The sequence below is a fragment of the Polyergus mexicanus genome, unplaced genomic scaffold, assembly GCF_030449975.1.
Source record: "Polyergus mexicanus isolate NDT 795.1 unplaced genomic scaffold, iyPolMexi1.0 SCAF_1, whole genome shotgun sequence".
In the NCBI taxonomy this organism is placed as follows: Eukaryota; Metazoa; Arthropoda; class Insecta; order Hymenoptera; family Formicidae; genus Polyergus; species Polyergus mexicanus.
In genome coordinates, this window is record NW_027223321.1 from 13707178 (window position 1) to 13724516 (window position 17339).

Here is a 17339-nt window from a genome sequence, read left to right on the forward strand (position 1 = left end):
TTATCATGAAAAGTCTAACTTTTTACAATGGATTAAAAAAATGAGTGGATTTTTCCAATAAACAAATGTATATTAACCATTTCGTTGATCGATGTTCTTTGAAAGTCTTTTGAAAATTACAAATTACTCTCTGAGAAAGACTTTAGTATAATTTTTATTTCTTTATAAAGATTTCAATTTTATATTTAATCGATTACTCGAAACGTTAAGTCGTGAGGTGATTACACCGAGTAGACGCCGCCATTGATGCAACGAAGTAGCGATGCATATTCGTCGGATCCTGCGGATCATTTATGTTTCTTCAGGACGACCGCAACCACGAGTGACATGGTGGCAGGGGACCTCTCTACTCGATAACACCTACGAGACCGTGGATGCTAAAAGGGTTCGCAACGTGCTGCAATTGGAAAAGTTGGGCCGCGAGCATCTGCGCACGTATCTGACTTGCCAAGCTACGAATAACAACATGATAGCACCGATAACAAGTTCAGTGACGCTCGATATGAATTGTAAGTATCGATTTACTGATGGTTATTGATTAATTCCAAGAATGAAAGAAAAAATGCATTTGTGAATAAATTTTATTTAAAAAAAAAATATATATATATATAGATTATAAATTTGCAACGTGTACGTTGTTATTTTTAATTAACAATTGAATGAGTGTGTAAATTACAATATGATATTATGTTATTGCATTATTATCATTGGTTATTAATAATAAATATAATGAAAAATACGGGGAATATTAAATATATTTATTTAATTCGTAATAATATGCAATTTATCACGTCATAAATTATGATTGTGAAAAATATGCAACTTTCTTAATTATAAGCGATTTCAATTTCCGTGCTAGATTGAGGTATCGATTCTCACGAAACTCCTACCGTAGCGCATCAATTCATCGAATCGAGTTTCTACCGGGAAAATTTCTATTATCTTCACACGACTATGCGCGGATCTCGATGGGCGCTTAAATCTGAATGTGACACACGCGCTCTCTTTTACAGTGAAACCGCTCTGGGTCCGGATTCAAGGAGAGAACCGTCCACTTAGCGCCGGCAAGACCTACGAGATAGGTTGCGAGGTTGTCGGAGCCAGACCAGAGCCGACCATCGCGTGGTCCAAAGGGAACACGATATTGCGAAATGCACGGGAAACGGTAGGATTTAAAGTAGATTGTCGGCAAATTTAATACACTCTCGTCGATCGCATGAGATTAATTCGTCCGTGAAACTCTCTCCGGATGTCGCTGCGATTGTTTCTCCATTCAATTTTGAATTAAATTAATGATCGATGTAATTAAATTAATGCGCGATATAATACATATTTATCTCTATCATAAAATATTCGAATTATTTATTAATGTTTATCAGCAGAGCAAAATACAAAGCGAGAAATTTGAATCGTTGTTCCGTCTATAATTTAAGAATGTGACATTTCTTGTGCAATTTCTATTGTTTCTTATATTTCTATTATTTCTTATTCAATTTTGTCATTAGAATTAATATATTTATCTGATTACGAGTATTTTTTAAATGAACAAAAAAATGTTTTATCCGAGATGTTAAATAGTTATAAGAATATATCGATCTTGACATTTGAATTCACGTTTAATGTAAATCCAATATCGGCGGACGGCATAATCGTCACCATCTAATTCAATCCGTCACAGACGGCGGATTCGATGCCGGGATGTGTATGCGTATCGTGATTATTAAATTGTTCGGCAAACTATTTTAAATTCATGAAATTCTCACCGACAGAGGAGTCCTCCTGACGGCAACGTAACAACCAGCGTCCTCACATTCGTGCCGAGTATCGAAGACGCCGGCAAGTTCCTCTACTGTCGCGCCAGCGTGCCAGATATTCCGGACTCGGAGATGGAGCAAGGATGGAAGCTCAATATATATCGTGAGTGTTTTCACGGAAACGCAACGGGGTGTCCCGCAATTTCGCGTCGCCGTATGCGACCGCGCGTCCTACACGGTGGAAACTTTCATCGATGTAATATTTTTACAAGCACATTTCGCATGCATATCGTACGCAGCAAAGTCAACATAACAATTTCAATCGAGAATTCTAACGTCGTTCCTTTTGCTTTAGATCTCGTTGCCATCGGCGAGATTGTTTGCTCGAAATGTAACATTTATCGTTGATATCGAATCTCTAATATCACATGATTATGCTTATATTCATTCAACATATATTATTTTCTATTAATCTCGCGATTAATAAAAAAGACTCTCACTTTGTTCAATTGTGCTGAGAATATTTTCTCCATTATTTATTTCATATATTTTCCACAATTTCTTGTTTCGGATAATCTTTTTTAAATTTATCGAATATGCATTACATTAGCGAGTAAGTCAGCACGTATAATTATACCATATATCCGAATTTTGTTTCGTGATGAGGGGTTGCCAGGTTAACGGACGTGTGTGTCGTTGCAACAACCGTGTAGATGCGTGTGTCCGCATCGTAGTTGAAATTGGAGCACCGTTGCAACTTTTCAGCGACATTAATACGTAAAGTTGCAGAACGAATCGCTGCGAAGCGTCGCAGTCAAGCTAGGATTAACGTCGTGATTTCACTGTCTAATATAAAAGTTTTCCTCGAGCCGATTCGAGGTGCGAAAGAAGAAAAGACAGACAGAGACTTCGAGTGGAAATTAATGGCACATGCCGATCCACCGTACTGAAAATTTAGTTCGATTTCGCCGTCGCGTTCCTACCACTTCGAATATCTTGGCAGCCCCATTTTACCGTCTTTTCCGCGACTTTTTATCCTTTTTTTTTTTTTTTTTTTTTTTCTTCATTTGTCGCGTCCGCTGGTAATTCTATGGGGCGGGGTGGGGCTGTAGAAGCGAGGCTGAAAAAAAATGTACTCGTTTATTGCAAGCGCGAAACGGCGGAATTATCGGATTCGCGATGGCGTTGCAGCGAAAGGAATCATAAGTAACGTTCGATACGCGGCCGGGATTTTTTTCCTCCATGAAAAGATAATACCACAGAATGGACGCCGACAACGCTCTCTCGATGGGAAAATCCGCCGCTGTCCGACACAGTTAACTATTTATTTACAAGGCGATGTAACGCGATGTAATCGAGAAGCAATCGTATTATAGATTGTATTTTGATATTAAAACATTATACAGTATTTTTCTTTAATAAATAATGGTTATTAATCAGTAAATTAATGTCTTTAACGATTTTTTAAATTGTACTTTTTCATTGCTTTTCAATCACATATTTTGAGATTTACCTTTAAATTTGACAAAATTAAGGAAGCGAGCTCGAAAAAATTATTTCGCCAATTCGATATAAAATTTGCAAATACGATGATTCAAATAGAGATAGTAGTTTTTAATCAATAAGCCAATATGAACCCTAAGATAAAAAATTTCGATTTCCCGCTTCTTTTATCTGTTTCCAGCATTTTTTAATTTTTTCTCTTTTAATTTTTACTTTTTATTTTTATTTTTATTCATTTTTTTATTATTATTATTATTATTATTATTTTTTCATCTAGGCACTTATTTATGGCATCTGGACGTTAATAGGCGTTAATTATTGTAATTAAAGCGGCATCTCCCATATTGATGATGCATTTCGTACTTTGACTTTGATGTTGATTCTGTTTTCAGACGAGCCTGTGGTTACCCTCGAGCTTGGTAGCAATTTGAATTCGAGCGCTATTCGGGAGGGTATCGACGTTTACTTCGAGTGCAACATCAAGTCCAATCCCTGGGTTTACAAGGTTTCCTGGCGCCATAACGTGAGTCCACACCCCGCCGCATAGGGCGCAGATAACGAATCCGGTTCAGAAATCGATAATATAAGCCGAAGCTTAATCGCGTCGAGATAAGGGAACGGCAGGGCGCACCTGCGACACGCGATAAACTTCCGTCCGAAAACTCCCGCGTTTGATCTTGGATTCGTATCACCGAAACGCGCTGCGCAGGGCGCATATAAAGCGGACTTCCCTCGGATAGTAATTAACCTTTAGAGAGGATTCGGTTATATTAGAAATTTTCTCGCAACTTGAGCATTTCGTATCACGGAAAATTGTAGACAATTTTCATATTTCTCTCGTCACAAATTAGGTTATTTATATCGGGGACAATGTGTATTTCAGCTTAACTTCAAAAAATAATTTCTGATCCGTTTTAATGCACACGCGAAATGATAAATGTATTACATCTTTTATTAAAAATAAAAAAGTATTTAATTTGTACCCATTTAAAATTTTTAACGTCTAATAGTATCTTGTGATCTTTTAAAAAATTTATTAACAATCAGATGCTACAAGAATTACGCGCAAAAATTTTTTTTTTCATATTTATTCTAAGCCACTCGAGTGCGCAATATTTTTCTTTACTATTAAAATGATTCGCTTGATCGATACGGGACGAGAATCACAGCGTCGATTTAACTACAGATATAAATTGATGCGTTTTATCAACGATTAATAAGAATGCGATTCGTCAATGCCCGAATGTGTTTTAATCCCTTCATTCGTTTTGATCGTACTGCCTTTATTGATGATAAAGTCATACGCGCGATTGATTTGGAACTGATGGCATGACATAAATCACAGGTATAAATCAAGGTATTTCCCGTCGCAATTAAACCATCGGGAAGCAATCGCATTCAATCATTCCGAATTTATTTTTAATCTTACGATACATAGTTCTCTTTTAGTATCATTAGGATTCACATATTCAGAATATTTAGGTAATAGTTATTAAATAAAAAAAAAAAAAAAATTTACAAACGTATTTTTTAACCATTTTCTTTTCTTTTTCTAGCGCATTTACTTTTGAACATTATCTTTTTTCAAGACTTTTAATTTTCAGCATTAAATACATGTTACTAGTAACGTAAATTATAATTACATTAAAATTTATCTATATATTTTTTTAAAGAGTAAATTGAAGATAAATAATAAGTTAACACGATTACGTTGTTTTCATTTTCTAATTGCTAATAATTATTCAAAAACTGTCGATAGATTGCTTTCGTCGAAAAAAAAAAAAAAAAAAAAAAAATGTCGATAAGAAAACAGTTGATTTTTGAAGATACAGTTAAAAGACATAAGGCAAAAATTTAATTCCTCAAAAATATATGTATTATGATATTAAAATTATTGTGAATATTCTTCAAACTTTGATATCCGATTCGAGCCAATTTCGATGATTCTTATCGCGCGAACGAATGTCGTTTACATAGAAACACCGGGGAAACGCAAATCCCAATCAATTCCCTCGGTTCGAGGATTGCAAAATTTGTTTCGCGAAAACTCAAAGCCGCTTTCATCGTTCTCGAAAGTCGTGACGAGGGAACGCGAAAGAGATCGAAAAACTGTCAGCGTTCCTCGTCGTGAATTTCTCCTTCACGCGGGATTTATTATCGCTTAGACTTTCGCGAGAAGCGCGAATATACAGTTTTCGCGCTTTAATATCGCTCGCGAAAAGAGCGTAATATTAGTTTATCCTTTCATTTTCATATATAACTGTATTGCTTTTATATATATATATATATTTATTTATTTATTTATTTATTACTTATATTTCTTCTTATTTATTTATCTTTACGTTACTTTACCGTTAAATGTTTCATGTATGAAAATTTTTTTAATCATAGCACAAGTCGCTATAAAATTGTCTATTTTTTTGCTCCTTTTAATTTACTTACTATTTGTCGCGGGTATAGTCCATTACTTGAATAGTTTATTACTCGCACCCTGAACCGCGTCCGCAAGTTTATTCACGGTAGCCGAGTAAACACAACACACCCTCGTTTGATTTCGCATTCGCAGGGCAATCCGCTGTATCACAATCCGACAACCGGAACGATAATAAGTAATCAGAGCCTGGTGCTGCAAAGCGTCACTCGCAGTAGAGCTGGGATTTACACGTGCATCGGCAATAATCAAGAGGGCGACGGCGAGAGCAATCCACTGAACTTGGACATAAAGTGTGAGTATCTGTTACATGCACATACCTACATTTCCCGCGTGTCATCCACCATAATCTACGCCGACGCTCTAATTAAGTTAAACTATTCTCTGTTTATTGTCGACAACAGTCCACGTTCATATCTGAATCTTTAAGATGTAAGAATTTTTTATCTTTATCTGAAAATTTATCATTTTTATTCGAGATATCTAATAGTGATGAACCTTCTCTGCGCTTTGGCGAATCGAAATTTCGTCGATATATTTTGTAAAAAATTTATTATTCTTTATAAATTCGCAAAAGACTGACTCTATAGAGATTTGTAGAATACAAGCTTTACAAGCAGATTTGTATTCAAAGAGCATTATTCAAAGCTTGCGCGCGTAATTTCTCTTCTGTATCTATCGATCGAGGAATAATGATTTTAACCGAAATACCCGGGAATGGAAACACGCCCCGTGTTGTCTTCCGTATCTCTAGGGTCTCTCTTTGGCACTGGAGTTAATTTCTGTGTCAGTGCGCGCGCGTTTATCGCATCCTCTGGCACGTAACTGATACTGACACACCGGTATGCGCGGATCGACGTTAAATCAGCTTAGGAGCGCGCTTTGTTTACGATGGGACATAAATCCGGCGCGTAGACGACGAAATGTCCGCGCATTCGGAGAGAGCGCGGGGCGAGATCTTCCGCTTCATATCGACGTTTAATATCTCGGCATCGCGCACTATAAACGAAAACGAGGTTTCATAAAATCTGCTCCGAGGCAGAGAACCGACCGGCTATAAGTCAATTTCATATGCGAGCATTATAACCCTTTTAAACGTTATAAGCAAGTTTGGACGGCTTTTTCACAGTGTTTAAAAAAGATTACAAATCCGATATCAAACGACGTTACGAGTTATAAAAGTCGAGATATTATGAACGTAATAGCGCAAGTTATTGTACGATTATATAATTAGCGTGGCTTTTATAGAGACAGAAAGAAATCGATAATACGGTCATTAATAATATTCTTACCGCGTCGAGACCTCTTCAAGAAACTTTCCATCTCGTATAAATCATGAGGAAAATCATTCGCACGGTATGATATACATATATATCTCGATGATAAAATAAGGCAAAACTATCGCTATGACGAGAAATCGCCGCCATCGTCGCGCAATTCGCCAGTATGAATTTATTACGGTGATGTACGCGAGTTGGTCCCTTTTTGCGCACGTTCCAAGGAAAATGTCTTTCACCCCCCGTAAAGTTCAGCGAACGCTAAATCACTTCGAACGCTCTACATACGTAGGAATATATGCGTATAACCGAGCTGTTCCGCTACTTAAGTCCGTGTGTTGGTGCGTAACTTACGACTGACTGACATACGTCACCGTTTATACAGCAGCTGAGCTCTCATCAGTATTTAGTGGATTCAATGCATCGCTATAAATTATCTACAGCTAATCCGCGCACAGATTAATAGTTGATCAGTTAAAACATACATATGTATGTGTGTGTATCTACATGATGTCCTCTTCCTTCCCTCCTTCTCTCTTCTGTACAGATCGTTTGCTAATAGATCCGTCTGTTAAATAATTAAAAAGGACATTTTGATATATTTTATTCTAAACTCTCAATTCAATTTTGACGAAAGAAAAAAACAGAGAGTCAACGAGTTAATGTAACGAAGGAAAAAAATATGCTGAAAATATCTCAAACACTTTGCTATTAATTTCTACAATTTTGTAAAACAAATTTCATCGGAAAATTTTGCTCCCCTTACGCTTATGCGTAATAATTTAATAAGCAGAAATATAAAAGGAATATTAAAAAATACTGTTCATTTTATCATATTGCGAACATAGTATGAAGAAAATGTCCATCTCTATCGTTTAGCCGTCGTATTTTTGATTTTGGCTGAAGCTTTGACTGAAATTGTTGCGTCGTTCCGCTAATCTATTCTACTTTGCTGCAATAGCATTATGTTAAAATAGATTTTATTTTCAAAGAATATACGCGCCGGTAAAAAAAGATGTCGAGTGCGCGACGCGCGCTCGTCAAATCTCTATCATCGGTCCAATATTACGTAGATTTCTGCGCGCGCACGCGTTAAGAGACTTTGGCAAAAAGTATGAGCAAAATTTTGCGTAATTATCCTGGTGCGATTATGTTGGTTTTAATAACCCTTTCGGCAAGGTAAACTGCCGAGTCTCGTCGAACGTCGAATGCTCCCGTATAATCCGTATTTTCTTTGTTCTTCTCCGGAGTTGAAGCCACGCTATTTTACAGCTAACTAAGCGGCTTAAGATCTTGGATACGACAGAGGTCGAAGAGAGAAGGGGAGCTTCTTGCCATGCGCATAATTATACCTGCTGAAACTGAATTAAAATCTTAAGCTACGTTAGCCAGCCGTGCGCACATACGAACTCGCAGATTTTCTGCGTTCGTGACCGAACTCGCGAGATAGGGTCCCATTGAAATTCACGCGTCATATTTATATAGCGTATCGTGTATTAAATATATCTTTCAAAATATTTTCCATCGAGAGATTGTGGTAATTCGATCGGAATAGAATTTTCGAGTTAAAGAGAAAAATACAATGGAAACTAAAATGAAAAGAATTTGTACGCAATCCTAATTATTATCAAAGACAATGCTTTGAGAAAGAATATGAGCGCGAAATACGAGGACGATTCGAAACGCTAAACAACGGTAAATTTGAATAATAATATTCGCAGACAATATATTCGCGAGACAAGCTTCTTGAAAATATTCCAACTGTGCTTTCTAGATGGAAAAGGTTTTTAAAAATTCACGATCCGCAATGCGTCCTGCGGCGCCTAACGTTCTCTTGCTTTCGACAAATCGATACCAGTTTTACAAATCGAGGATAGTCGACGTTTGTATTTTTGCTCGATTTTTACGTAATTATAGTCCACGCAAAGAGTTTGCGCTTCCGCCATTGTGTTAATTACAAGACAAGCATCGCCGTAACAACCTGTAATTAATGCGTCGACTCTAAAAATTCCGACATTCAACCGCTCGTCGAAGTTAACGTCAGACTTAATCAGAAGGTTTTAAACTGGAGCGCGCTGCAATTAAAAGCTGTAATAATAATTAGCCAGGAGCGAGTGGTCGATAACTTGCCTTATACACGCCAACTCGATATCATTCTATACATTAAAGGAAAGAAGAAAATTTTTTGACGCGCTGCACAGTATTATGCAATGTAGCTCAGTGAAACGTGATATGCAGCATTAGTATAAAACTTTACATAATAGCACGTAAGAAAAAATCGATTTATTGCGAGCTCTGAGAAAAGATTTTAAATTTTCAAGAGGAACGAGAGAAATTAGCGACTGTATTTGTTACTCGATTGACGGATGACCCAGCGTGTCGTTTCAATCGAGAAGATACAAAGGCTTCATACGTTAGATATTTTATTCCTGTTAATAAAAGTTTCATGTTGCGATGCGTATAAAATTATTATACCGTTGTCAAAAATGTTTTGTCACCGATCAGTATCGCACGAATCGAACACGTTGAAAGAGTAGATGTCACGCGGATACGATATTGTCTCTTTTTCCACCCATATCGGGTAACATCGAGCTATAAAAAAACGCGAGGGTTATTTTATAAATATATTGGATTATTATAATATATACTCTTCGCGTATCGTATCGTATTATTATGATAAATATATAGCAGTATGTATTATTATTATATGGCTAATTATTATATTTTTATTCTGCATAATATTTTTTGCAAAACACAAAACAAGCATGCTTGAAATTCCTTTCAAGCGATCCCGTTTTTGCTCGTCATATACGCTTATGGTCTTGCGAACATGCGATTTTTTTAGCCGGGCGATAACGCGCGCGCAAAGTAATTCAGGTCGCTCGAATAGAACATTGCGCGATTAATGTTTAATTACACACCGTAGCAATTTCGCGCGCCGGGACTGTCGCATTTTTATCACGCGATTTATACGTGCGAGCTCCTAATATATAATATAAAATCTTTCGTTCAACGTGACTCTAAATCGAATGATAAGAAAAAGATTGTAATGGCAGGATTTTGTTCTATTGACTTTTATTTATTTCTTTTATAATTTCATTTAATTCTCAAAATCTCTTTTTAATGAATATATTATTCAGATATATGTTAAATTATTATAATACATGTTCTCTAGACTTTTATTATAAGTTATTTCCTCTCAGGATCTCTTTTTAACGAATATATTATTATTATTCAGATATATGTCAAATTATTATAATGCAAAAATAAGGTGACGTCTCGCGCAGAGTACAATCGATCTAAAATAATTCTTGTACAATTATTTCTATAAGAATATTTCACAAAATCATCCTTTGAAATTCTTTTTCTCTCGCCAACGGAGATCTTTATCGGACGCATGCACTGAATGCGATTATATTTTTCTTTCCATTTCTATCGCAATCGTAAATTATATGTATTTATACATATAAATATGAATACGACGTGTAATTTATATCCGATCCGCATGAATTTTGAGAAATTTTATACGAGTGTGCGAAATTAACTGGCGACGTTTATCCGTAACGTGATATAAAAAGGTCGACACTTTATTTCGGGCGACAACAAAATCGTGCCGATTTATAACAGGCTCGATCCGGCGGAAGTAGATACGTACGTCATCGGTCAGCCGGCGTGTTATCGGCGCAATACGCACGCTTCGCTTCGGAATTCGTTTCGCTAACTTTAGATTCCGTTTGTTGTAATTTAATTACGAGCGACGAACGGACGCAAACTAGAATGCCGCCACACCATCGCCGTTGTTGCCACGGCCCGACTTCCATGAAATACGTCAATGAATTTATCGCAGCCGCCCCGACCGGACATTTATTCGCGCTGCAAAAGTGAATTCGATTTCTCCGCGCCGGGCGTTTTGATTTATTCGCCGTGATAGATTGGATAGATTATGTAGCACAGTCGCGGCGAAAAAAACCGAGCCAAGACGTCGCCCGGATGGCGAGATCGATCGATATGTAACGTCACCCATCTGTAATCCCCTTAACAATGCCACCTTAACACGCCGCTAACGTTTCAGAGAGATCCGCGGCGAAATTCATCGAGAAATCCTTCAGTTCTCTATATATACCCGAGGTTTCTACAAGCTATTCTCTCCAAGAGACGGGGAGAATGCGCATCTTATTGATTACACACACACTGTATTAATATCTCGCGATATATCCTGTGTTGTAGAGGATACAAACGATAATTACGCCACGCCCCGAAGATTCATCGATCGATAGTCGCGATTCCGCGCGGCCGAGTTCGTTAAACGCTTGGATCAATCGATAAAATTCTCTATGGGATTCCCGTAATCTCGAGTATTTTCGGAATCCTAGGCGCTTTATCGCATCGCCGATATATCGTGCCAGCCATGACGACCATCGCGTGCGATACGAACGCGAGATACGACGCTCGATAACGCTCCGTCGAAGATCTATCTATCGATCGAATGGACCGGGGCGTCTAACTGGGTCCATTAACGCCAGCTAATTAATGTATCTGATTAAGCAAGGCATCGACGCACATGTATCATCTCGAGTCCCGACCACGCGCTCGATCCATATATAATAATACCTCTGATATCTGAATATATAGAGTTTGACCGTATTGCCCACGTCTCTCCGGCATAAGCTATGCGAGAGCATATATATACATCGTCGCCACGACGCGCACATAAATCTTCGTTATTTGACGTAATGGCCATTCGCGCGCGCGCGCGCTACACACGCGTACACACACGCGCGTCGTAGATTATTATTATTATAAATTTCCATAACGCGTACACGGCGACTACCCGGCGAATTCTTACGAATTTCAACGCCGGGCTCGATGTACACCGTGATTGACGAAGATTCACGACGCGAGTACCGCGAACATAAAATAATACGATGGTCGCGCGCGCCTTCGTACTCTATCGGCCTGTGTAGGATATCCCCGGAACTAATGTACCGTTAAATCTCTCACCGGCAGAATATTCGATAACTCTTGGCTCGACACATCCAACCTTTTCCCCCTTCTGCGTGTGTTCTACGAATTGTATTCGCCGTTAAACATTTGGAAAGACTTTAACGGGCTATCGAGCGTAAGGTTTACTTTCGTTGAAACCGAGAGGGGATACGTTAAACGCTCGTTTTATAGCGGAACCTCTTGTTTTATGTAGCAGATAAGGTGCAAAATTATAACAGCTCTAAATTTAAAATTTCGTTCGCTCTTTCAAGTTTTTAAGCCTTAAATTGTCAATGGCCCTTTTTTCGCTGGATTTTTCATTGGGATTTATTACGAAAAGAGATTGCAGAAAAGATAAAGTTATATTTTACGCGAATAGCTAGAGTTGTTGCGGTTTGAGAAAGACAGAGAGAAATGATCACATTGGGGGAGATACGCGTTTCTCTCAAAAATGGAATCATCAAAAATAGATTAATATAATTCTGTATCAAATCTCTTAAAAATGTAATTTAAAATTGCAATTTTCCAATCTAACGCATTTGGCATTAAAACATCCTATACATCTAAACTAATACTTAAATATTTTATACCGCGGAGATAAATTCGCTCCCGCATAAGATAATCGAGATAAACTCGTTCGTATCTCCAAATGGAACAAAAAGCAAATCCTGTCTCCCTTCCTTCGTTTCTATACGTGTACGTCCGTGCACGACAGATCGACGTGCATTTTTCACGATGCAGGCGATATTGCGGGCCCGTGAAATGAATTATGCATATACGACGCAGATATAATTTCGATAGCCGACATGGACATTCAGCGTGAGCGATCTGTCACTGATGCTTAATGACTAGCATTAATTGGTTATTGTCGGTGTCTCGGCCATTGATCCTGCTGTATCCCGCGATATCTCCGCGCATTCATCCATTTGCTTTTATTCGGGAGAAGATACTTGACGCTGACAAAGGAGATCATTTAGATTAAAAGTCTCCACTTCTCTCAGAAAAGTTCAATTCAATTTTTAAAAACGAAAAAATATGCGCTTGTTTCGCGCGCGTGCCAGATTTAACCATTCCCGACGATAAAATCTGCATTTTGCGTCCGTAATGTTATGCATGTCCATTTCGTTGATGCGTATATCGTGAAATTTTTCCTCTGATATCTCTGCTTTTAGAAATTCGAAATTTCTCAATTTACTTTTATTAATTTATTAATAAAATTGATTTATCCTATTAATTAAAATTAATTTATTTTCTAAATAATAAAATAAAACATTTCATATTTTTGAAAAGGAACCGTGATGACAGGAGTCCCAAATAAAAGAAGCAAATCTCGAACGTTTATATACATGTCATTCCGATCAATCAATTATTGAAGCTTACCATTACTTTATGTATTGTCTAATATTACACGATATCAGCGTACATGCGAGAATGTAAAATCACGTAAGATCCCTTCCAATCCATACGATCGCGTAAAAACTCACGAGTTTTATCGTGACCTTTATGGCATCTCTAAGACATTTTTCGACTATCGTCATAAGAGAGGACAAAGGTTTCGTCTCCGTCGTATAACACTGCGCGATCGGTTGGCTTGGCAAGATGCGGAACATTCCAAGCATCGCCAAGATCGGACTTCTTTCGACAACTGTGCAAAGTACAAAGAGGATGCAATACGCGCGGACACCGGATACCGTTCGGAATTTTATGACTGATCTAATCAATGAAGGGTCCAGTCTCGTTCTATATGTGCGCCGGATATATCCCCGCATGGATCTACGACCCTCCACTTCCACGTCCCAAGTATTATTGAATTTCCCGGACGAGAGGCGAACTGGACTTCCGCCCTGAGTCGAGGTCGCGGGGGATCCTTTGTCAGCTTACACCGAATATCTTCTTTCGTCTGTGGAAGTGAATGTCAATCGCGGAAACTACCGGAGATAAGGATCAATCGCATGTTTCCGGGTGTATAAAATGCGCTCGCGTTGCGTCGAAACGCACTCTTTCGCGGTTCATGGCGCAAGCACAATTGTTTCAATCTTAATCACATTTTAATTGCATTTCGATATCTCGTGAACGCAAGGCGGTTTATTTTTCTCGCTCAAAACAAATGGAAGAATATGTCTATAGGATGTATGTGTGTATAAATATTTCAACACTAAATATATATTTATTTTATTTATTTTGACTATCGTATTTTGTTCCATCTGTCAAAAAAATTACTTACATTTGAAGAATATTTTATATAACGTGTTTTTCTTCCGAAGATGTACAATCAATCATTTGTCGAGTGGCTCCAGAAAAAATATATAGTAATATCCTTCGCATAGAGGAGATTAAATCATAAAGTGCCTCTCACAGATGTGTGTTATATGTGTATGCTTCTCCTATCTTTTTTTTTTCCCTTTTCTTTTCTTATATATAATACATTCTAAATCAATCTTCTTCTCTTATATATAATATGTCCTAAATAAAATTTTTATTTTGACGAGAAAGACATAAAGTTTGTTACCATCATTTTGATACGTTGGTATGTCGTGGAAAAATTTTTCAACCCTTACGTAGATGTCTTAAACTTACTTACGCAGTTCCTTCATCATCTACGCTACGCGAATCGCACCGCGAAGTAACCCGAGAATGTGCTCTACACTTTTTACTTTCTACAGCATTAAAAAGACGTATGCAGTCGGAAACTTATTTTCTTACCAAGTATAACGACGTACTTTCAGTTGCAGTGAATAAAACGGAATCAGCGGAGAATATAATGGAGGAAAACGTTGTTCGAGAAAGCGTACGCGAATTTGTCCCCCATCTTTCATCTGAACAATGAAGACATGCTCTACTAATGATGCATTATTGCAATATGTAAATTACAGAATATATACATGTATATTGTGTATTATGTATGTTACGAGACGATATCAAATATCGTGTCGACTGAGGTTGACATAAACTCAGGAGCGGGGGAAAATAGTTTCACGGACATGAATTCCATCGTTAATGCTTAATTAAGGGTAGTGCTTAATAATCGCGTTAGCCTTCGGCGGATATCAGATTCTATGTATCGAACATCCCTCCTCTATATGCTGTGGGATCATCGACGAAAAGATCCGACCGCGTTATTCAAGGATGTATCTGTGGAGAATACTCGTCATGAGGATACCAATTGTACTGTTGTTTAATTTTAGAGATCATAGTTAAAGCGCCATTAATTCTCGGATTATATACATCGAATCCCGTTCAATTTTGTTTCGTGTTCGCATTTTCGAGGTGTAATTTGCTAAGCCCTTTCCACCTCCAATGTCAAATAATTCTGTTGATATTAATAACCCAACATGAAACTAAGCTATTATTACAATATTATTATCTCTAACGACTACCATCGAGAGCTGGAAATTGATATAGGGAAATAGATTATACAAACATTTCCTCTTAAATGTACCAATTTATCCGTTATATTATTAATCTTGAATAATATTGAAGCACGCGACGCGTATCGAGCGAAACCAAGTGTGATTCGGTGTTTCAGTGGATAATTATTTATCCGCCGTTTATTTATACACTCGCCAAAGTATTGGCTCGTCTACGTATATATCCTCAACGCGAATTTTACATTTACATTTTACAGTCGCGCCGGTATGCCAGCACGGTCAGACGAGGGTGTTCGGCGTGGCGAAACACGAGAGCGCGAATATTCCTTGCGAGTTGGAGGCGAATCCGCCAGAAGTATCGTTCACCTGGAAATTCAATAATACGATGGAAGCGGTGGACATACCTCAGGCGAAAGTCACCAGTGACCGTACGCATTCGACGGTCTCGTACGAACCGATTAACGAGTTGGATTATGGTACTCTCCTCTGTTGGGGCAACAACGACCAGGGCAGTCAGCTGGAACCGTGCGTCTTCCATATCGTGCCAGCCGGTAAGTGCCAGCTCGATCTCTTACGTGGTGGGTTTCCTTGAAAAATTAAAGCGTGCGTTGTCCGTTCTCCCCGCGCGTATATTTTAAATGTAAGAAATATATAGATGCGACGTGTAGAGCTTCCCTATGTAGATTTTATTGCGATACGTCGAAGGCGATGCTATATTACTGCGTATAATATCGTATCAAACGTGTAACGTATCTCGCAAAGACCAATTACTATATATAATCAATAATTTTGCAAATATTTGCATAAGCAAATGTTTAAAGCGTGATTAATTAATACGATAAATGGAATATATCTCCCCGAATTTAGTCGTAATCGCATTTGAATTTTTACATCGAAACCATGTAAATATATAAATTGCGTGCGATGTGAATTACAAAAATTATTACACGCGACATTCGATACTTTTATACGACTCGACAATATCGCTAGTATTATCATCGTCGTCGCGAGTGAATAAATGAGAAATAGAATGAAGACGGATGAATATTTCGATGGTATCGTGACCGCGATACAACTTATTTGAAAGACAGCAATCGATTTCTCGGTAGACGAATGTCGCGCCGTTTCAAAGTTCTTGGAAGGTGCATCCGATAGATTCGATTGCATTTATTCTCCTTGTCGTCGAGACACTATCATCCGACATCCGATGAATGCAATGTCCTGGAATCCGCTCTGTTTTTATCGAATTATCGGCGTCTCGATAAAGGAGATCTAATGTAACTTCAAGAGTATCAACTCTGCTTTCTCGAGTTCTTGCTCCGGTACTTTGTAATTAATCTTGTATTAGCAATCTCAGAAGCTGCTAATGTAGAGGTAAAGAGAAAATAATATTCGGGATAAGAGAGAGAGAGAGCTCCCTAGTAAACATAGGCCCGTAAACCAAATCGGTTAAGATAACACGCATCTGTTATTGCGGCTGCAAGAATATACACTAATTATTACGACGCTATTATCGTAAACGACAAAACACATTTCAAGATTAATTGGCTTAGTTGAATTAAGTTTATTTCACTTATCTCTTTTAATAAATTAGTTTTTTTTTATATTATTTTTAGTATTGATTTTTTTACTTTTTAATCATATAGTTTAAATATCATTCAATCTTAAATACAATATATGTATAATTTTTTATTCTTTTCTCTAACAGTTTAATAGGTACAACTAAAATATTGTCGCGACTTTTTATATTCAATCCTCTCCGGTTTTTTGTCCGCGTTTTTTATACAGTTCAATTTTCATGCACTGAGAAAAAAAAAATTAACCTGTCGGTTATCATCTTTTTAGTTGAAATATTTAAATATTTCAATTAGAGAAATGATAAACAATTAAACGCATTTAATCAAGTTGACGATTATTTTTTCTTGATATGATAACAATTGAAATTTTGCGGTTAGTCGTTAATGCGATTTTACATATATATTTTGCAAAGTTTCATTTATTTCTTATTAATATAATTTAACGA

At 37.4% G+C, this 17339-nt stretch overlaps 1 protein-coding gene across 7 annotated transcripts in view; it reads left to right on the forward strand.

Annotated features, from left to right (window-relative positions):
* LOC138936291 (nephrin) overlaps positions 1-17339 on the forward strand; it is a 226739-nt gene that overhangs the window by 191303 nt on the left and 18097 nt on the right. For all 7 annotated transcript variants that reach the window (XM_070301569.1, XM_070301576.1, XM_070301585.1 and 4 more), the window contains exons 6-11: positions 306-509; positions 1014-1165; positions 1770-1917; positions 3650-3780; positions 5824-5983; positions 15574-15867. In XM_070301569.1, coding sequence (XP_070157670.1) covers positions 306-509; positions 1014-1165; positions 1770-1917; positions 3650-3780; positions 5824-5983; positions 15574-15867 — 1089 coding nt within the window. The remainder of the gene's footprint in view (positions 1-305; positions 510-1013; positions 1166-1769; positions 1918-3649; positions 3781-5823; positions 5984-15573; positions 15868-17339) is intronic.